At 40.1% G+C, this 22250-nt stretch overlaps 1 protein-coding gene across 3 annotated transcripts in view; it reads right to left on the reverse strand.

Moving 5' to 3' along the window:
- DNAJC2 (DnaJ heat shock protein family (Hsp40) member C2) overlaps positions 1 to 21986 on the reverse strand; it is a 35112-nt gene extending 13126 nt beyond the window's left edge. The window contains exons 1-10 of one of the 3 annotated variants that reach the window (XM_038004529.2): positions 20628 to 20690; positions 18127 to 18317; positions 14115 to 14190; positions 5263 to 5361; positions 4938 to 4984; positions 4149 to 4290; positions 2079 to 2159; positions 1191 to 1256; positions 476 to 567; positions 277 to 398 (exon numbers count right to left, since the gene is read on the reverse strand). In XM_038004529.2, coding sequence (XP_037860457.1) covers positions 277 to 398; positions 476 to 567; positions 1191 to 1256; positions 2079 to 2159; positions 4149 to 4282 — 495 coding nt within the window. In that variant the 5' untranslated portion in view covers positions 4283 to 4290; positions 4938 to 4984; positions 5263 to 5361; ... (1 more) ...; positions 18127 to 18317; positions 20628 to 20690. Of the gene's footprint in view, positions 1 to 276; positions 399 to 475; positions 568 to 1190; positions 1257 to 2078; positions 2160 to 4148; positions 4291 to 4937; positions 4985 to 5262; positions 5362 to 14114; positions 14191 to 18126; positions 18318 to 20627 lie in introns of all 3 variants that reach the window. The other 2 variants (XM_007982463.3, XM_073009217.1) reach the window with 2 other exon arrangements.
- Positions 21987 to 22250: the final 264 nt, after the last annotated feature.

The following is a 22250-nucleotide window of genomic DNA, read 5'->3' on the forward strand; positions in this document are numbered from 1 at the left end:
GTTTGCTGAGAATGATGGTTTCCAGCTGCATCCATGTCCCTACAAAGGACATGAACTCATCCTTTTTTATGGCTGCATAGTATTCCACGGTGTATATGTGCCACATTTTCTTAATCCAGTATATCACTGATGGACATTTGGGTTGGTTCCAAGTCTTTGTTATTGTGAATAGTGCCGCAATAAACATACGTGTGCATGTGTCTTTATAGCAGCATGATTTATAATCTAAAGATTTCATAAACATTTAAAGTCCACCTTCATTAAATGTTGTCTTACTTTTTCTTTAGCTTCTTGCTCCTTCCGTTTAGCTTCTGCTTTTGCTTTCTTTTCTGCTTCTTTCTTGGCTTTTTCTTCTTCCTTGAACTTTTTTATCCTTGGATCACAGCTATATGCATTGTCTACCAAAAGAAAAAGTTGATCTCATTTTGAATTTCTAACATTTAGGGGACTTAAAAAAAAAATCAATTATACTTACCAACTAATGTTCTTATTCTGTTCATTTCTTCTTTTTTTCTTTGTGCTCTTGTTGCTCTGTTCTGCTTTTCAATCCATCTCCTCTCATCACGACTATAAAACAGAAAATACTGGAAACAAACTACTGCTTATAGATACTGTGACTGGAAAATGTAATATTTTATAAAATATTAATATGTAAATAACATCCTAGAAGGTTAAAATGCTGTGTCATTACTAACATTAAACAATGACTTATGTTGGCCAGGCTGGTCTCGAATTCCTGACCTCAGGTGATTCACCTGCCTCAGCCTCCCAAAGTGCTAGGATTACAGGCATGAGCCAGCAGGCCTGGACTAAACAGTGGTTCTATTTAATACTAATTCTGGTTATTTTTTGGGCATTCATGTCAAAAGCATTTCTGCACACATACAAAAAACAAACAAACAAACAAAACCTAATAAAACCTTGGTTAAGCAACCAGAAGAAAAAGATTTTGCTGAACTGCGCTGACATTATATTCCCTGGCAATTTCTTAAGCATGTCCTAACCAATTATTGATCTGGGCCCACCTAGTTTAACTTGTGAGAAAGGATTTCAAAATATTAAAAAATTGTTTAAAAAAGATGTACAAAGAGAAAATTTTGAAAGAAAATTTATGTGACATAGTTTTACATCATCACAAATACCAGAGAACCAAATAAATACCCTCTATTTTTAATGATTTGCATACATACCATTCCGCTTTTTCTTTTTCTTCTTCATCTAAATAAGAAAATTCTCTCCAAGAATCAAAATTATACCTAATATAGACAGAAATAATATACAATCAAGAAAGAACAAATGAAAAAAATTCCTTTTAATGCAAATGGATGAATTTGTTTTAATAGATACCTTTCTTCTCTTCTAGTATTAAACTAAGGTCAAATCTTTCTCCTTTTTAAATGACATTGCATTTGGTATGAAAATCTAAAATGCACGCATCACTCCATAATCAAAACCACACTTCCCTGCTGTCTCTTCTTTGTTAGGTTTTTTGCTTGACCAAGACCTATTTTAAAATTTTCCTTGCCTTTCAGTTTCGCCAGTCTGTCAAGTCTGAAGGTAACCCTAGTAGTGGTTATCTCATCTCCAGTTTGTATCCTCTGAAGGTAAAAGCAATTACAACTGATAGAACTAAATCTTGTTATTTTTGTTCTACATGATTTTGTTTTTGTATTTACTAGGCATTTGATGAGAAAATGTAGCACATATAAAATGGCCACTAACTATTGTGTTTATTAAAAATTAGTGAATTAGTTACAGAGACAAATAGCACTGTCTCCTTCCTCATGAACTCAAGTACTTTTAGTAGTAACTAAATAAAAATGTACTGATTTTTATTCAAATGACTCCCCAATTTTCCTGTTTTACTACTATCGTGTGCTTGATATCTAGAAATCTCATTAATAGAAAACAGGCTGAAAATCTTAAAAGCCTAAATATCACAAAGGTAACAGAGTGCTTTTGTTCAGTGAAAGTTCTGCAATTTGCCCATCTCAATTAATTTATAAACAATCAAGTACTTATTGAATACTTTTCTTTTTAAAAGATGACAGCATCATACAAACAGTATATTCACTTACCAGAAAGAATAAAATATATCTACATCTTCAAATGATGAATTCATATCACCAAGTTTAGGAACATTTTTTTTATTTGACCATCTGAAATATCAAAGGAAATATTCTTAAAATTCTTCAAAAATTATGTACAAAAGTTCAACAAACAACTTAATTTATTAAAAACTAATAGTTTTAACTAATCCCTCTGATTTCCCTTCCCTACAAACTCTACAACTCGAAGATGTCGCTGGAAAGTCAGCAGTGGGGTATGAAACAACACAGGCGTGTGAAAAGTGAGGCCAGACATAGACTGGGGAGAGGAGAGAAACACGGGACAGCCTTCTAATCAGAGGTTACCTTCAGTTCTATAAAGTACAATGCCATAGCAGCTGCTAGTCAGGCTAGGAAAAATGGCAGCTAGCTCCTTTTGCCAAGCTCCTGTCCCTAAATAGGCAGCATAACAACAACCTGTAGGCCTAGCCCTTTAAAAATGTTAATAGTCACAGATGGAAGTAATTTCTACCCCATCACCACCACCACCTTCCCCTTAGAGCCAGATTTCTTGGCTCAGCACTTCATCGATCACTGCTGAAAAGGATCCTGAGGCTGCTACTGATCCACGTTTTCTACTCTGTGAAATCATTACACAGAAAAATATACTGCTTTTTACCACCTCAGCACTGTTATAAAACAAATGTGGCCAGGCGCGGTGGCTCACGCCTGTAATCCCAGCACTTTGGGAGGCTGAGGCCAGCGGATCACCTGAGGTCAGGAGTTTGAGACCAGTCTGGCTAATACGGTGAAACCCTGTCTCTAGTAAAAATAGACAAATTAGTGGTGGCAGATTCCTATACTCCCAGCTACTCAGGGGGCTGAGGCAGGAGAATTGCTTGAACCTGGGAGGCAGAGGTTGCGGTAAGCCAAGATCGTGCCACTGCACTCCAGCCTTGGCAACAGAGCAAGACCCTGTCTCAAAATAAACAAGGAAAAAACAAAAACAAAAACAAAAAATAAACATGAAATCCAAGGGAGAGAAGATGGCGGAAATACTAGGCGGCGCCAAACTGCTAACCGAAGTGGTTCTCAAATTTGGCTGCACAGTAGAATCACCTGGGAGCCTCAAAAATCCCCACAGGAATTCAAACCAATAAATCAGAATCTTTCCAGGGGGAACGCAGGCATCAGGAGTTCTTCCTGTTCTCCAGGTAATTCCAATGTGCAGCTAAGATGTGCTTTAAGGGAACCTGCCAACGCAGATGGAAAAAAAAGATGTAAAATAATATTGGTACACAATTTTAAAACAAACTTTAATGAAATATGTATGCTTTAATCATAAATATAAATAATGTTTTGTCAAAGAAGCCTTATGATAATCAGATGATCAAATAAAGAACAAAGGCTTTTCTCAACTGACAATGAGTCAGAGTAGTATACCCATTCATAAAGAGGAAATCAAAGAATAGAAAATTACTGTCACCTAAGTGTAAGAATCACACTATAAAAGTCAGATACTGTTATTTCTCTCAAAGTAAATTTTTTTTTTTTTTTTTGAGATGGAGTCTCACTCAGCCACCCAGGTTGGAGTGTACTGGCACGATCTCGGCTCACTGCAACCACCGTCTCCTGGGTTCAAGCGAAACACCTGTCTCAGCCTCCCAAGGAGCTGGGATTACAGGCGTACACCTCCACGGCCGGCTAATTTTTGTATTTTAGTAGAGATGGGGTTTCACCATGTTGGCCAGGCTGGTCTTTAACTCCTGCTCTCAGGTGATCTGTCTACCTCGGCCTTCCAAAGTGCTGGGATTACACGTGTGAGCCACTGTACCCAGCCCAAGTAAATTTAAGAGACACCTCCCATAAATTGAACAGAAATTTTACTATGGAAATGTAGAACTTCTGTTTAGAAAGCAATATAAATGAGAACAATAAGTTCACCAGAAGGGCTCAATATTGCACAGAAGGAGGAGGAGGAGGAAGAGACAGTGGAAATTATAAATGAAACTATTATTAGAGGGAAAAAAACAGAAACCTGGAAGACTACAAGAAACAAGCCAACAGGGCACTACGATCAAAAGGGATGCCTTAACTCACCTGGAATTCCTTTCAAACACTGGGGAAAACACTTCGAAGAAATTATCCTTTGCTTCACTTTTAGAAGGAACTGAGTTATCAAAAGTAGGATCTACACTGTTAAATGCTCGTCTTTTCACTGGATCAGATAACATTTCATAAGCTGAGAAAAAAATTGTTAAGATCATATCACCATAACTTTACCTATTTTTTTCTTCAAGAAAACAAATATTTCCCTCCTTAAAACATAAAAGTCATTAATTTTCATATTTGAAAATTTTGTTTGCACGTTGGGGAGGATTTAATTTAGGTAACAACAGCTTTAGCACTACTGGATATAACTGGACTTAACTCTTTCTTTAATTATTTTTCTAGTAGACAAGTGACAAAACAATATCACCCACCCTTCAAGAGAACAGATGACTCTGGGGAAAAAGAAATAGCTAGTAAGTTAACTGTTAGATCCCAAGGTTGTAAAAGATCGAAGGATCTGAGGCTTCTGGAGCACTGTGTAAGAGAGCTGGCAAAGAGTAAATTTGAACGGTGTGCATACAACTATTTAAAAATTAGCATCAAAATGTAAAATCACATTTAAGGAAACATTTGGAAATGGTGGCAACCTATATTAATTTGCTTAGTGATGTGTATGTAAATAGCAATAAGTAACTGTAGGGTCTGTACTAGGATATAATCAACTTCTTGATTTAAACTAGGCTAGCAAAACATCTGAGGAACAGTTTAGTCCCATAAAGCATCTGAAACGAAAAAAAAAAAAATCTTAGTATTCTCATCATTAAATAGAACACTTACATGAATTAACTGTAGGATGAGCTTCTGATAAGAATCACCTGGGGACCCTGTTAAAATGCAGATTTTAATCAGTAGGTTTGGGGCAGGGCCTGAGACTGCATTTCTAATAAGCTGCCAGGTGTTGCTGATGCTGCTGGCTGGGGAAACCTCACTTTGTGTAGTGAGGCTCTGGGGTGATGATTAGAAATAACTTGATATCAACTGAAATGTTTTAAAATGTCAAAGGATAGTTGAATGAACTACAGTATGCATAAGAAACCCAATCCCAGCAATTAATAAATAACAATTACTATTAGAAATTCCTGACTCTAAAGCATTTTCTTACCTTTAGTTATGCAAGTGAAGTAGTCATTATCTCCTTCTTTTATTGGTTCACCAGCTGCTTTCCGTTTGTCTGGGTGATGCTTTAAAACCATTGCTTTATCTACAAAATCAGTCGGATTGAGATAATTTTGTCACTTTAAGCACCAAAACTAAAGATAAAGATGAGCTTCATGTAGACCATTTCTAAAATCATAAGGCTAATATTAGAATCTTTTCTCCCACAGTAAAATATATGATTATTCAATGTGAAAATTATAAACTGATTTATTATTATTATTTTCTGAGATGGAGTTTTGCTCTTGTTGCCCAGGTTGGAGTGTAATGGTGCGATCACAGCTCACTGCAACCTCCGCCTCCCAGGTTCAAGCGATTCTCCTGCCTCAGCCTCCCGAGTAGCTGGGGTTACGGATGCCCCCACCTACATGCCCAGCTAATTTTTTGTATTTTTAGTAGAAACAAGGTTTCATTATGTTGGCCAGGCTGGTCTTGAACTCCTGACCTCAGGTGATCCACCCACCTCAGCCTCCGAAAGTGCTGGGATTACAGGTGTCAGAAACTGCACCCGGCTTGAAATAATTATTTTAAGAACTAGCCAAAGTGCCCCTAGCCAACGATAGTGACTGTTAACATTTTGGTGTATTTCTGCATAGATATTTTTGTTTTCTTAAGCATATGCTTTTAAAAATTCAGGTGTAGGCTGGGCATGGTGGCTCATGCCTGTAATCCCAGCACTTTGGGAGGCCGAGCTGGGAGGATCACTTGAGGTCAGGAGTTCAAGATCAGCCTGGCCAATATGGCAAAACCTGGTTTCTACTAAAAATACAAAAACTAGATGGGTGTGGTGGTGCATGCCTGTGGTCCCAGCTACTTCGGTGGCTCAGACATAAGAATCGCTTGAACCCACGAGGTGGAGGTTGCAGTGAGCTGAGGGAACGCCACTGCATTCCAACCTGGGTGAGTGAGACTCTGTCTCAAAAACAAGAAGAAGAAAAAAGTTCAGGTGTAATCATATGTACTAATTTATATTCTGCTTTTTTCAGTTTCACATTATAGCATTTGTATTTTCCATGGTTTTTTCCTTGCAAACTCTTCAAATTTTTCTTTCAAATGACTGCTTAATACAGTATTACAAGTAGATTTGTTGTAATTTAGGCATTTCTCTACTGTTGGACACTTGGGCCATTTCCAATTTTGCATTATTATAAATAATGCCAATTTGAATAATTTTAAATATAAGTATTTTTCCTTATTTAGGATTCTTTCTTAGGATATAATCACAGAAGTGAACTTTGTGAATGGAAATGGAACAAGTTATTTTCCAAAAGGCATACTATTTCATACTCCTATGTGAATATTCTTTCACCACAGCCTCAGCCACAGTAGGTATAATTATTTAAAATTTGTGATTATCACTGGTGGTCAACAATTTTTTTGTTTTTCATTCTTTAACGGGAAAAAGGAGGGGCTGTCTCAGTTTTTCTTCTGACTCTGTGTGTCACTTTATAATAAATAATGGCTAGCTGTTAATATCTATGGAGTAGCTGACATGTGCAAGGCCTGTTTACCAGTTAAATCTTCTCCATGATCCCATGAAGATACTATTACTGTCTCCACTTTATAGATGAGGAAAACGAGGCACAGAGATGTTACGTAGCCACTACCACTGCAACTTGCTCAAATTTCTGGCCAAGTCGGGCTCTAATCCAGACAGCCTGACTCCTCAGCCTATGTTTGAATGCTGCCTCTCCTAATTCACTATGTTTATTGCTAATTTTTTCCCAACTGTTTTGTTAACACTTATGTTTTTAAAAAAATTGTCATTTTTATTTACATTTACTGATTATTTCTTTTATAATTTCTTCTAGTACTTATAATAGTTCTAGTTTCATTAATATTTCCTACAGTTAGATTGAAAAAATTTTTAAATCTTTTTGGAATTTTAATATAGCCAAGAAAGTATCTAAACTTGTCATTTTTCAAAATCTTACTGTGATTTAATAATCCTTCCCTATTCCACTGATTTGTGATACTATCTTTATAATAGTAAATTTTACAAGGGCTTGTTTTGGTTACTTATTGTTGCCCTGCGGTTATCTTTATAATGACCACAGCTTTCTTATATATTTGATGGTAACTTACAAAAACTGTAATTTTTGCTTATTTTTCTTGCATCTAGTCCCTTAACTCTCTTTTGCTTTTCTAGGCAGATCCTATATTATCTACAAATGTATTTATTTTCTTCTTTCCAACAGTTGTCTCTTATTTAATAACTTAACTCACTAACCCAAACTCCCAAAATAGCATAAAAAATAAAATGCAGGCTGCTTCACCCCTAGATTTTAGGTAACAGCATTAATGCCACATAGCTAAAAGTTTGCTAGCTGTGGGCCTGAAACAGTTATCAAAGTAGGGAATTAACTACATTTCTTTTCAAAATTCTTATCAAAAAGGAATGGGTGTTAAATTGTGGTATGTGTTTTCACTACCTACTTGGGAAATCACATAGATTTAATATTATCTGAGGTATAATTTTGCTATATTAATATACTTCCTAAGTTGGATATCTGAGAGAAACTGTGTTCGTGAACACTATTATTCTTTTAGTATACTGTTAAATTGCATTTGTTATTTTATTTTATTTTGAGACAGGGTCTCACTCTGTTGCCCAGGCTAGAGCACAGTGACACGATCTTGGCTCACTGCAGCCTTAACCTCCTGGGCTCAGGTGATCCTCCCACCTCAGCCTCCCAAGTGGCTGGGATTACAGTTGCGCTCCACCATGCCTTGCTAACTTTTTTTATTTTTTGTAGGGAAGGGGTTTCGTCATGTTGGCCAGGCTGGTCTTAAACTCCTGGGCTCAAGCGATCCTCCCACCATGGCCTCCCAAAGTGCTGGAATTACAGGCCTGCGCCACCACACCTGGCCACTATTTTTTCATAATACAAGTATCTGTACACACTGACGGGGTACATGTGATATTTTGTTCATAATACACGAACAAAATCCATTTTTTTTTTTTTGAGATTGAGTCTCATTCTGTTGGCCAGGCTGGAGCACAATGGTGCAATCTCGGCTCACTGCAACCTCCGCCTCCTGGGTTCAAACGATTCTCCTGTCTCAGCCTCTGAAGTATCTGGGATTACAGGCACCTGCCACCACACTCAGCTAATTTTTGTATTTTTAGTAGAGACGGGGTTTCACCATGTTGGCCAGGCTTGGTCTCGAACTCCTGACCTCATGATCCGCCCGGCTCGGCCTCCCAAAGTGCTGGGATTACAGGCATGAGCCACTGCGCCTGGCCTCATTTTGTGCATAATTCATGATACATGCATAAACCATATAATGATCAAGTCAGGGTATTTGGGTATCCATCAACTTGAGTGTTTATTATTTCTATGTATTATGAACATTTCAAGTTCTCTCTTCTAGCTATTTTGAAATATACAATACATTATTGTTAACTATTGTCACCCTACTCTGCTACAGAACACTGGGACTTATTCCTTCTAACTGTATGTTTGTGTCCACTGACCAACCTCTCTTTATCCCTCTCCCCCAAACACCCTTCCCAGCCTCTGGTACCTATCATTCTATCTACTACCTCCATGAGATCAACTTTTTAAGCTCCCACTGTTCTCAAAAGTGAGAACATGCAATATTTGCCTTCCTGTGCCTAGTTTATTTCACTCAACATAATGACCTCCAGTTCCATCTATATTGCTGCAGACATGATTTCATTCTTTTTTATGGCTGAGTGGTATCCCATTGTGTACATATACATTTTCTTTATCCATTGGTCTGCTGATGGACACTTAGGTGGATTCCTTATCTTTGTTATTATAAACAGAGCTGCAATAAAAACATGGGAGTGCAAGTACCCCTCTGACATACTGTTTTCTTTTTCTTTGGATAAATATCCAGTAGTGGGACTGCTGGGCTATATGGTAATTCTATTTTTAATTTTTTGAGAAATCTCCATACTATTTTCTTTTTTTGTTGTTGTTGTTGAGACAGAGTCTCGCTTTGTCGCCCAGACTGGAGTGCAGTGGCCGGATCTCAGCTCACTGCAAGCTCCGCCTCCCGGGTTCACGCCATTCTCCTGCCTCAGCCTCCCAAGTAGCTGGGACTACAGATGCCCGCCACCTCGCCCGGCTAGGTTTTTGTATTTTTTAGTAGAGACGGGGTTTCACCGTGTTAGCCAGGATGGTCTCGATCTCCTGACCTTGTGATCCGCCCGTCTGGGCCTCCCAAAGTGCTGGGATTACAGGCTTGAGCCACCGCGCCCGGCCCTCCATACTATTTTCTATAGTGGCTATGCTAATTTACATTCCTACCAACAGTGTATCAAAATTCCCTTTTCTTGAATTTGCTATTATTTTAACATTTTAACTGGGTTTTTTTTTTCATTATATTAATAGGAATTGTTTGTAGGATTTTTTGAGCTCTCTGCTAGGTTTTGCATACTCAGATTACATTAAACTGTACAACTTAACAAAATGAATTATTCCAAAACAGTTTATGATTAACTGATTCTCCAATTACAACATAAAAAATCAAGTTTATACTCAGCATTAGAATTTTTGATTCTTTAACACTTGAAACAATTCACCTGAAAAATGATCTGGGCCTAATAATTGTTTTTAGGAGTAAATCCTTCGGTAACTTTAATGTTTTCATCCTTTTTTTTGTTTATTTTTTTTTTGGGAGGGCAGGGGGACAGGGTCTTACTACTGTCCAGGGTGGAGTGCTGTGGTGTGATCATGGCTCACTGCATGGGCTTCTTCACCTCCTGGGCTCAAGCGCTATCTCAGCCTTCTGAGCAGCATGGGCATGCACCACTATGCCCAGCTAATTTTTGTATTTTTGTAGAAATGGCATTTTGCCATGTTGCCCAGCCTGGTCTTGAACTACAGAGCTCAAGCAATCCGCCCACCTCAGCCTTCCAAATGCTGGGATCACAGGCATGAGCCACCATGATTAATTCTTTGTGTATTTCACTACGTCGTGAGTATCCTGTCTCTGAAATGCTTGGGACCAAAAGCATTCGGGATTTCAAATATTTTTAGATTTTGGAATATCTGCATTATACTTACTGGGTTAGCATCCATTCCAAATCTGAAAATCCAGAATCCTCCAGTGAGCATTTCCTTTGAAGTGTCATACTGGCACTCACAATTTGGAGCATTTTGGACTTTGGATTTTAGGAGTAGGGATGCTCAACTTGTATTTGTTTATTCTTCTTATAAAACCCATTTTGGGATATTGTCTTATTTATTTTCTTCCTGCATCTTCCTTTGTGCTATACTTTTAAACCTCTGAATTGAATTTCCACCTCATCTTTTCCCTCTTTTGAAAAAAGTAACAGAATAGGTTAAGGCAATGAATTTACTTAAGGTACAGCTCTAGCTGCCAGTCCTTAAGTTTTGGTAAAGCAGTAATCTTACTCTTGTGGAAAAAAAGAAGTCTATTGCATAATTTTTATTTCTGTCTAGGCTCAAAAGAATATATTTAATTTCCCAAGTGACTGGTATTTTTGGTTTGTTTAATCATATCTATCTGATTCAACTGAGATAAAATTTACATAAAATAAATGCCCAGAGTTTAAGAATTCATTAAGTTCAGTGAGTTTTGACAATCATATACACTCATGTAACTGCTACCCAAAAGAAAACAGGCCATTTCCATCATCCAGAAAGTTCCCTTGTACCCTTTTCCACTGGGCTCCCATCCTCTACCAGCTGAGGCAACCATTTTCTGATGCCTGTCACCACTTTTGTATGTTCTTGAGCTTCAAGTAGATGTAACTTACAGTATGTCTGTGTCTGGCTTCTTTTATTCATGGTTTGAAATTCATCCATGTTTTTCTGTGTATTGACAATTTGTTCTTTTAAAAATTGCTGATTAGTATTACACTGCACCAAAATATACAGCAGTTTGCTTATCTATTTCCATGTTATTAAACATTTGGGTGATTTCCAGTTTCTGGGGTGCAGTGGCATTATTTCGGCTCACTGCAAGCTCCAACTCCTGGGTTCACGCCATTCTCCTGCCTCAGCCTCGCGAGTAGCTGTGACTACAAGCACCCGCCACTACTGCCAGCTAATATTTTTGTATTTTTAGTAGAGACGGGGTTTCGCCATGTTGGCCAGGCTGGTCTCGAACTCCTGACCTCAGGTGATCCACCCGCCTCAGCCTCCCAAAGTGCTAGGATTACAGGCGTGAGCCAGCACAGCCGGCTCCTACTTCACACTTAATTAATTTTCATTACTGACATTCAAAATATACTCAACAAAAATAACTTTGCTTGTAATATGAAGCAAGCACTCAAAGGCCCTCAAATGGTACCAGACTTCCATTTTCATTAGGTTTGTTTGTGCTAATAATTACAGATTTGCAAACAGTAACTTTGCATTTTAACTTTTAGAAAGATTTTCAGAAAGCAGGGAGTAGCAACTGTGTTTTATAGTGACAGAAGTGCAAGAATGACAGCTTCTTTCTGAATAAAGACTGATGGAATATTCCGCAAGGGTGGTAATGAGTAAGTTATAATTACCCTTATTGTTAACAATCTCTGCACTGCTGCTACAAAACTTTTGGCTAGAGAATACATATTCAAAAGCTATATTTCTTTTCTTTTCCTTTTTAATGAGACAGAGTCTCACTCTGTTGCTCAGGTTGGACTACACTGGTACAATTTCAGTTCACTGCAACTTCCGCCTCCCAGGTTCAAGTGATTCTCATGTCTCAGTCTCTCAAGTAGTCGGGCTTACACGCATGCACCACTGCACCTGGCTAATTTTTGTATTTTTAGTAGAGATGGGGTTTCGTCACGTTGGCCAGGCTGGTATTGAACTCCAGCCTCAAGTAATCCGCCTGCCTTGGCCTTCTAAAGTGTTGGGATTACAGGTGTGAGCTACTGTGCCTGGCTAAAAATCTATCTCTAGAAGGCCAATAAAAAGAGTGGATGTAGGACGGGTGCTGTGGCTCATGCCTGTAATCCTAGCACTCTGAGAGGCCGACGTGGGTGGATCACCTGAGGTTGGGAGTTCGAGACCAGCCTGACCCACATGGTGAAATCCCATCTCTAAAATTAGCCAGGTGTGGTGGCATATGCCTGTAATCCCAGCTACTCAGGAGGCTGAGGCAGGAGAATTGCTTCAACCCAGGGGATGGAGGTTGCAGAGAGCCGAGATCGCCCCATTGCACTCCAGCCTGGGCAACAAGTGCGAAATTCTGTCTCAAAAAAAGAGAGTGAATTTAACAGAAGAAAATGAATGTTTCTTTTGCAATTTATTGCACATTTTTAATCTTTTGAGAAACAAAGAATTATTTCACCTTAAAACACAAACTATTTTCACAGTTATACATCAATTCTAATTAACAAATTTATCTGTATTGAGACATATTTGGTCTTTTTATGCTATTCATTTTGTTTTGGAAACAGTCTCACTCTCGTTGCCCAGGCTGGAGTGCGATGGTGCGACCTCGGCTCACTGCAACCTCCACCTCCTGGGTTCAAGCGATTCTCCTGCCTCAGTCTCACAAGTAGCTGGGATTACAGGTACCTGCCACCATGCCCAGCTAATTTTTTTGTACTTTTAGTAGAGACAGGGTTTCACCACATTTTCCAGGCTGGTCTCGTACTCCTGACCTCAGGTGATCACCCATCTCGGCCTCCCAAAGTGCTGGGATTATAGCCGTGAGCCACCACGCCCGGCCAACGCTATTCTTTCATATAGTAAAACTTTGCAAACACTTGTACGTGGCAAATGGATTTTTCTGGCATTTATGTATACTGGAATAACTATTCACATGCACTAGCATATGCTTTGTCTAGAATCATGCCAGCCTTTAAACAAATTTGGTTTAAAATAATCTGATAAATTCCTTCACTTTGTTAAAAAATATTTCCTGTGATTTTCCTAAATGTAAGCAGTAATGGGGACGATTTTGAGTTCATCTACTATACTAAGTATTGACCAATAATTTTTAGCATAGGCGTTCTTCTTCAGTCATCTTCCTTCAAGTATAATTCCTCCTCTTCTTGACAGGCCCTGACTCCCTACTCCTTTTCCATGTGGCCACAATCTCACCCTCTCTGACCTCAATACCCATTCTCCAGAGTGGAGGGCAGAACATTCCCATTCTCCTAAGATAGAAAACTGATCACCTTCATCTCTTACCTCTTTCACTAAACTTTATTAGTTGAACTGATCATGTGTATAAGAAATTACGTCCACAGGATTGCAAAGCATAGGACATTTAGGAGCATTAAGGGATGGTGTTTTATAAGGCATATGAAGACTGGGGTCCCAACATTACCCTGTCCCATGCCAAATTTTAACTTTGTCAATGAAAACAACAATAAAACATCAGACAACTTTCTTGGACAGAAGACAGGGTGATATCTATAAAGGTGTGACCTAAGATTACAAAATAACCTAAAAAAAAAAAAACAAAGAAAAAGGCAGTATCCACTAAGTACAGCTGGCCATACTTCTAAAGAGAGGCGAAGTATTATTTTTTAAAAGCTTGCCATTGGGAGAATATTCTGTATCCACACACACACACCCATCCTAATTTCTTATCCCTAATGGGAAAGTCCACATGTAAAATGGATTGCTTTCTTCTGATTCTGACGGCAAGGGAGACCACGGTTTTTTGCTTGTTATGACAATATAACGCATGCTGTTAAATGTAGTTACAGCTGCAGACTATGATACCGTGTATCTTTTAAAAAGCATAGGGTGTTCCTATACCAGATATGTGATTATTTCAAAATAACTAAGTACTTAAAGCATAGGGTGTTCCTATAATAGATATGTGATTATTTCAAAATAACTAAGTACTTACGAGCTGCTTTGATCTGTCTCTGTGTAGCCTTGTATCTCACATGGCCAAGTCCAAGAACTGCATAATGATCTTGGTTCTGATAAAAACACAAAAGGGAGTCAAATTTGAAATGGAGCCAATATATTCCATCCCTTGTGTTCTGGTACCTTAATACAGCATTTCCCAAAGTGACATTTCATCAGGTGTCTGGTAAAAGGTTCTGTATAAAACAGGTTCTATGGTCATATAAGGTTGAGAAATGTGGATTAGGCTGGGTGCCATGGTTAAAGCCTGTAATCCTAGCACTTTGGGAGGCCCAGGTGGAGGATAGCTTGAGCCCAGGAATATGATGCCAGCCTGGGCAACAAAGCAAGATTCCTGTCTCCACAAAAAAATTTTTAAAAATTAGCTGGGTGTGGTGGTGTGCACCTGCAGTTCCAGCTACTCAGGAATCAGAAGTAGGAGGATTGCTTGAATCTGGTAAGTAGAGGCTGCAGTGAGCTATGATGATGCCACTGCACTCCAGGATAGGCGACAGAGCAAGACCCTTTTTTTCTTTTTCTTTTTTTAAATGATTTTAAGATTTTACTTTTTTGAGACAGAGTCTTGCTCTGTTGCCCAGGCTGGAGTGCAATGGTGCCATTTTGGCTCACTGCAACCTCCGTCTCCTGGGTTCAAGCAATTCTCCTGCCTCAGCCTCCCAAGTTGCCAGGATTACAGGTGCACACCACCATGCCTGGCTAATTTTTGTATTTTTAGTAGAAACAGGGTTTCACCTTGTTGGTCAGGTTGGTCTCGAACTCCTGACCTCAGGTGATCTACCTGCCTTGGCCTCCCAAAGGGTCAAGGGATTACAGGTGTGAGCCACCGCACCCGGCCAAGACCCTGTCTTTAAAAAAAAAGGCAGGGCGTGCTAGTTCACGCCTGTAATCCCAATGCTTTGGGAAGCTGAGGTGGGCGGATCATGAGGTCAGGAGTTTGAGACCAGCCTGGCTAACATGGTGAAATCCTATCTCTACCAAAAATACAAAAAATTAGCCGGGCGTGGTGGCGCCTGCCTGTAATCCCAGCTACTTGGGATGCCGAGGCAGGAGAATTGCTTGAATCTGGGAGGCGAAGGTTGCAGTGAGCAGACACCACGCCACTGCACTCCAGCCTGGGCAACAGAGTGAGACTCTGTATCAAAATAAAATAAAATATAAATTTTAAAAAGGGTAAATGTGGACTATTATATAGCCTCCTTGATGATTTATAGGCACAAAAGCCTAAGAAAGGCTCTGAGAAGTCCTGTAATTAGATTTAAAAAATAAACGGAAACCTGTAAAACCTAGCATTTTCCAAACCTACTTGACCAAAGACCCCTTTTTTCTCTTAGCACCTGCTGATAGCTTATGGTCATCCTATGGCACTTACGGCTACATGTTCTTGTTTTACTTATTGTGTCACTGGAATATAAGCTATGTGGAAGCAGTAATACTGTCTTGTTCAGTACAGTATCCTCAGCACCTAGAACAGTATCTGACATGGTGTTTGATCCATATTTGATGAATGAAAATAAACCGAACAAGCGAATGAACCCTGCTACCTTACTCTGATACAATCTACTTCTTTCTATACCAAAGACCTTCTCCCTCTTATAGATCTCGACACTCCCCAGTTCTGTCTTTTCCCGACTCTGCCTTCTTCTCAAGTTACTATCTTCTCTCATTTTCTTTACTACCCAGCTTTGAAAGGGTATTTTACACTTTGGTCCTACTTCATCACTTCCTAATCGCTCCTCATCCACTGTAATCTCTTGCCTTCCCAATCATTTTACTCAACCTGCTTTCAATGAGAGCACTGAAGTAGTTTGTCAAATCCAGCATTTTTTGTGTTTTTTTTTTTTTGAGATGGAGTTTTGCTCTTGTTGCCCAGGCTGGAGTGCAGTGGCGCGATCTCACCTCATAGCAACCTCCACCTCCCAGGTTCAAGCGATTCTCCTGTTTCAGCCTCCTGAGTAGCTGGGACTACAAGCATGTGTCACCATGTCCCGTACAATGTTTTTTAAAATAATTTTTCATGTTATGTGATTGATCTTTTTCTGAAGCAGTGACACACGTGACTCTTTTTCCCTTTTTATTTTTTGAGACAGAGTTTTGCTCTTGTTGCAATTGTGTGATCTTGGCTCATCGCAACCTCCACCTCCTGGGTTGAAGTGATTCTCCTGCCTCAGCCTCCCAAGTAGCTGGGATTACAGGCATGCGCCGCCACGCCTAGCTAATTTTGTATTTTTAGTAGAGATGGGGTTTCACCATGTTGGTCAGACTGGTCTCGAACTCCTGACCTCGGGTGATCTGCCCGATTCAGTCTCCGAAAGTGCTGGGATTATAGACGTGAGCCACCACCGCACCCTGCCTCTTTTCCCCCCTTGCTCCTCCCTTAGTTTCTGGAAGAATACGGTGCCTGATGTTTAGGAAGTCTTTTTTTCAGATAACAAAGTGTCTTTTTCCTTGTTTTCTTTCTACTTCTGTTACCCTTCTTAGTATCTTCTGCTGTTTTTCCTCCTCTTCCTACCCTGGAAATACCCATGCTCCTCAATGTTCAGTCTCTCTCTTTTTTTTAATGGATGAGGTGGTGGGAGAATCAGCTAACACTTTCTGAGTGCTTACTTTTCCAAGTGTTTTATACATATGCCTTAGCTCATTTAGCCCTCTAAACAACCAATGACATAGGAACTCTTTTTATCCATTATTTGTTTGGCATTTATCATGTGGCAAGTACTAACTTAAGTGCTTTATAAGCATCCTTTTATTAACCCTCAAGATAAACCTCTGAGCTGGTAACAATCTCACTGTAGCAACAAGGGAAACGAAGTACACACATGTCCGGGAACTTTCCCAAGGTCCAAGTGCACCAAATGGCAGAACCAGATTTGAATTCAGGCACTCCAATTCCACAGCATACACATTTAACTATTATACAAGTAGCTACTAAAGCATTATCTATTTGTTTATACTTTTGTCCCTTGCTGATGTCATTCAATTCCCCACAGCAACCACCACTATGTGCCAATGACTTCAAAAAGTCTTTGGCTCTAACCTCTTTTTGGAGTCATAGACCAATTTCTAACCAACTACTAGACAGCTTCACCACTATGGTACCAAACCTCAGTCTTCACATAGCCAAACCTGGACACAAACAGCACCTCCCACAAACATTCATATCCTCATCCCAGCATTGGTTACTGACCTCACACTCTAGCAGGTCACTCAAGCCCTAATGCTGGGGAGGACCTCTGAATACTTCCCTTTCTCTTGTGCCACACAGCCAGGGTCACCAAAGCCTATCAATTCTACCTCCAAAAAAAGGAAATCTGTCCCTTCTTCCTCAAAACCCAGCCACACAGTAAGTTCAAGGATTCAGTCACAGGTCTGCCTTAGTGCACTAGCCCTATAACAGTAAACTATTCACTTCCCCTCCAGTCCCTTGCCCCCTTTCAAGCAAATTTTCTGTACTGCCAAGGGAATTACTTTTCTAAAATTAGCTAAGAAACTTTTGATGGCATCTTACTGTCCCCAAAATAAATTTTAATTCCTTCCTTAGCATGGTGTAAAAAGGACACAACAGAGTTTGGTCTAGAGTCCAAAAGATTTTAAGGACACTAGATTTCTTACCACCATACTGCATGTACCCTATACGACTCATCGATCCCTCAAGAGGCACTACATATTCTTTTACTCCTTTGTGTCTTTGTATATCTTACTCCTTCGGCCCAGAATACTTCTCTCATTTCTCTGCTTCACTAACTGCCGCCTGTCCTTTTAAGACCAGTGCAAACATTATCTTTTCTGTGAACTCTTCCTGGATTTCTCCAGCAGAGACAGTATCTCATGGCTAGTGCTAACCCACTCAAGACTTAGTAATAAACAGATGCTAAATTATAGTCATCTTGCTGAACCATCTTAAAACATGGTTTATTAATGGAAAACTCCCAAGAAAACTGTCTATGTCTAACAAAGCATCTGACTGAACAAAATATTCAGATATTGAATACCTTCCAGTCTTTGGGATCAAGTGTTTTCAGCATGGCAAACTCTTCCAACTGCAATTCTTCATCTTCTGATTCCTCAGATAACTCTTTCTTATCCTCCAGTTCCTGAAAAGAGGCAGAAGCATTTCTGTTTCTCCTCTTAACAAAAGCTTCAAACCATCTTCCCACAGGTTCAACTCGACAAAGTGTAGAGGCTGTGATTGAAAGTGTTAAGAGAGGCTTCAATGTATTGCATGGAATAAATCTGTTTCAAGGCAATTAACTTTTTCAGGAAATAAAATCAAAACAGTGATACAAGAATATACTTTTAAAACCACCAACTAAGAAAATAATTGCAGTCATCCAGTTTACATGAGGGTTAACAAGAAATTATCCTTTCCTAGTATTAAAGAGTATTTAATCAACCTCTTCCAGTTATCTGACAACATAAAAAAACTTAGTAATGTCAACAATAAATCAGTACTTTTCTCGGGATATGAGAGTAAGCTGAGGAACAGGAAGAAATGTTGCAAACTGCTTGACTTTTAGACGAATAATTTTATTTATTTATCTTTTCACTTTTTTTTTTTTTTGAGATGGAGTTTTGCTCTTACTGCCCAGGCTGGAGTGCAATGGCGAGATCTCAGCTCAATGCAACCTCCACCTCCTGGGTTCAAATGATTCTCGTGCCTCAGCCTCCCAAGTAGCTGGGATTACAGGCATGCACCACCATGCCCCGCTAATTTTGTATTTTTAGTAGAGATGGGGTTTCTCCATGTTGGTCAGGCTAGTCTCGAACTCCCGACCTCAGGTGATCCGCCCGCCTGGGCCTCACAAAGTGTTTGGATTACAGGCGTGAGCCACTGCGCCCAGACAAATAATTTTAATAAAGTAATAAATAGTGATAAATTGTCACGAAGAGCTAGCCTCACCAAAAATAAAAAATCTAAAAGCAACGCAAACTATCTTTTTTTTGAGACGGAGTTTTGCTCTTGTTGCCCAGGCTGGAGTGCAATGGCGCAATCTTGGCTCACTGCAACCTCTGCCTCCCGGGTTCAAGAGATTCTTCTGCCTCAGCCTCCCAAATTGCTGGGATTATAGGCGCCCGCCACCATGCCCAGCTACTTTTTTGTATTTTTAGTAGAGACAGGGTTTTGCCATGTTTGCCAGGCTGGTCTCGAACTCCTGACCTCAGGTGATCCACCCACCTCGACTTCCCAAAGTGCTGGGATTATAGGCGTGAGCCACCGTACCCAGCCAACTCAAACCATCTTACTTATTAAAATCTTGAACTATAGCTCTTAAAAATTTTAAGGATTCACTAACAAGAATTTGTACTGAAAACAATTTTCCAAGCAGTAAACGGGGATTTACTAATGCAGCTAAGCTGTAGCGGAACAAGCTCTCAATCTGAAACCAGACACTCTGGGTTTCAGACTAGGTCTGACAGTGGCTGTGTGGCCTGAAATAAATCAGGATGTCTTCACCTATAAAATGGGAACGATACCTATTCATCTCATTCAGTTCCTAGGAAGCTTGAATGAGACCATAACAACTCTCTGAAATTAAAAACTTGTAGTAAAGATATCATCTATTCCTCGGAAATGGCGGTAAATCACTGTGCATGTGTATATTAGCAATTCGAAGAAGGAAAATCCCTGAAAAATTTAGTTTAAGATTTCCTCCACCTTACACAGGAGAGGATTAAAACACTGTCAAAAAGGTACTACCTTGTAGTACGGGGTGTGTGTGGCTTTTAAAAATACTGCCTTTTAAGCCTTTTCCTCTAGTTGTAAGAGGCACAAGGAGACACACAAATGCAACATGTGCCATGGGTAATGTTCAAAATCACATTCAACAAACGCTTATGTACCTGGCTATGGGAATTACTGTAGATGACTGGAACTGGAGACTCTTAAGTTTACAATACTCATCACTGTACTGGGCCATAAATCTAAAATCTACAGCAGCAGGACAAGTTTCACTTGTAATAACTGCCTTTCAAAATGTACGCGGATCTTTTCAGCAGCACAGTCTTTTAACACCGAATATGAGGAGCGGTGTCTGAGTTATGACATTTAAAAAATAAGGCCGGAACAAACGTAGAGAGGGAGAAAGGTGTTTAAGAGACCGCCAGCAGCAAAGCTTTGTACGACCCCAGGCACGTGGGGTGCTCGCTGCGCGCAGTCTTTCCGCCGTAGGCAAAGACAGGCTTATGTGAATCTTTCTGGGGTACTGGGGGGTTCGGTCCCGAAATGTTCAGGCCAATCCATGAGTCAGCAGCGGCGAGAGGAAGCAGCCAACGGTAGGAGCAAAAGGAAGGCACCCCTCACCCTCCTTCCTTCTAATCTAGGGTAGGATTACTTTAAAACACGGAGCAAAAACGCACCCATTACGGCTCCACACGGCCCCAGGGCTGGCTAGTCGCCAGGGTCAAGGGTAGAGACAGCCCAGGGTTGCCAAGGCGGAGGACTGAGGCAGGGGCGGCTGAGGTGGGAAGGAGCCGGGGTTGGGTGGGCACTTACCAGAGGTCAAAGCGTGGGTGATGGCGGTGCCCCGGCCGTCCGCGGGGCTTGGCAAGAGCAGCATGATGGCGCCGGGTCTAGCCCGGTGGGAGCAGCGATTCACGTCCCGGGCGGAGGGCGCTTACGGTTCCCCCAGCTCTACCTCTCAGTCCGAGCCTCGCGCCTTGGCTCTACGACGCCCAGGAACCGGCGCATGGAGACGACCAGTAAGCACTTCCGGGATGGATCTTCCGTGGTGCCGAGGCCAGTCTGACACCCTCCTACCCCCGCCAACGTGTGCGGCAACCTAGTTCCACACTGACTGAGATCCGGCTGGAGACCAAGTCGCACGAGAGAATGGTTCCTAGGCGCGTTAGTTTTCCTATGAAAAAGATTATATTCCACATCCCTGTACAATACATAGAACATAACCTTTAAAAGCAGCTCTTTTTATATTATCTTTGTTTTTAAGTTCTTACTGCTTTATATGTTAATCTGAACCTAATCAGTGATTTTCCCAGGAACGCTACACTTTTAAGTAAAAAATGAAAATAACTGTATGAACCAGTATCGACGACTAGTATATACATTTGCGGAGAATTACGTACGTATATTTGTGATACGTTTGTGTTTAACTTGATGATGATAATAGCAGCTAATATTTGTCGTGCTATTACTAATTTACCTGCATTATATATGTTAATACTCACTTGGAGAAGAAACTTCTCTCTGGTGTTAGATTGTATTCCAAGGCCAGCAATATTTTACCCTGTTCTAATGGAATGAAGTTTTCATTCAAGATATTCCCAATCAGAGGACTCTGGGACTTGTTTAATGTGTAATAAAATCAATTGTATTCTTACTATAAGCTTCCTTCTAAGACTGTAGTTAAAAGCAAAAACTAGAAAAACAAAAAGCAGTGGGTAAAGGCTCACCCCCAACAGCAGTATCTGAAACACGTTCAATAAAATAAACTTCATGTGCCATTCTTCAGCAAGGACCACCAGAAATTAGTAAATTATCTTCTAATTTACTAATATCATTATATTTTCACAATTAAGCAACTTTTTAAATATATATATATAGAGAGAGAGAGAGAAAGACAGGGTCTCCCAATGTTGCCTAAGGTGGTCTTGAACTCCTGGCCTCAAGGGATCGTTCTGTCTCAGTGTCCCAAAACTCTGGGATTAGAGGCGTGAGTCACCGTTCCAGGCCTGTATATCTGCTGCATTATAAAATTGTCACTTCAAAATTGACATTTCAAAAATTGAACTAAGGGAGGCTGAGGTGGGAAGATCGCTGAGACCGGGAGGTGGAGGTTGCAGTGAGCCGAGATCTCACCGTTGCACTCCAGCCTGGGTAACAGTGAGACCCTGTCTTAAAAAAAAAAAAAAAAAAAAAAAAAACTGAACTAATCTTGTGCCCCCAAACCTCTTCCTGATCCCTGTTAATGCAACCACTGTTAAAACATGCTCCAAGGTGCAAAGTAACCTGACTCCACTTTCGTCATTTTAATATATGTTTTTCCTCACTCCTCCCATTGAGTTTTACCATTAACTCTAAGGTCATAGGGTGTTTTGTTTTGTTTTGTTTTCTGAGACGGAGGCTTGCTCTGTCTCCCAGGCTGGAGTGCAGTGGCGCGAT

This window comes from Chlorocebus sabaeus, chromosome 21, assembly GCF_047675955.1.
Source record: "Chlorocebus sabaeus isolate Y175 chromosome 21, mChlSab1.0.hap1, whole genome shotgun sequence".
Classification (NCBI taxonomy): Eukaryota; Metazoa; Chordata; class Mammalia; order Primates; family Cercopithecidae; genus Chlorocebus; species Chlorocebus sabaeus.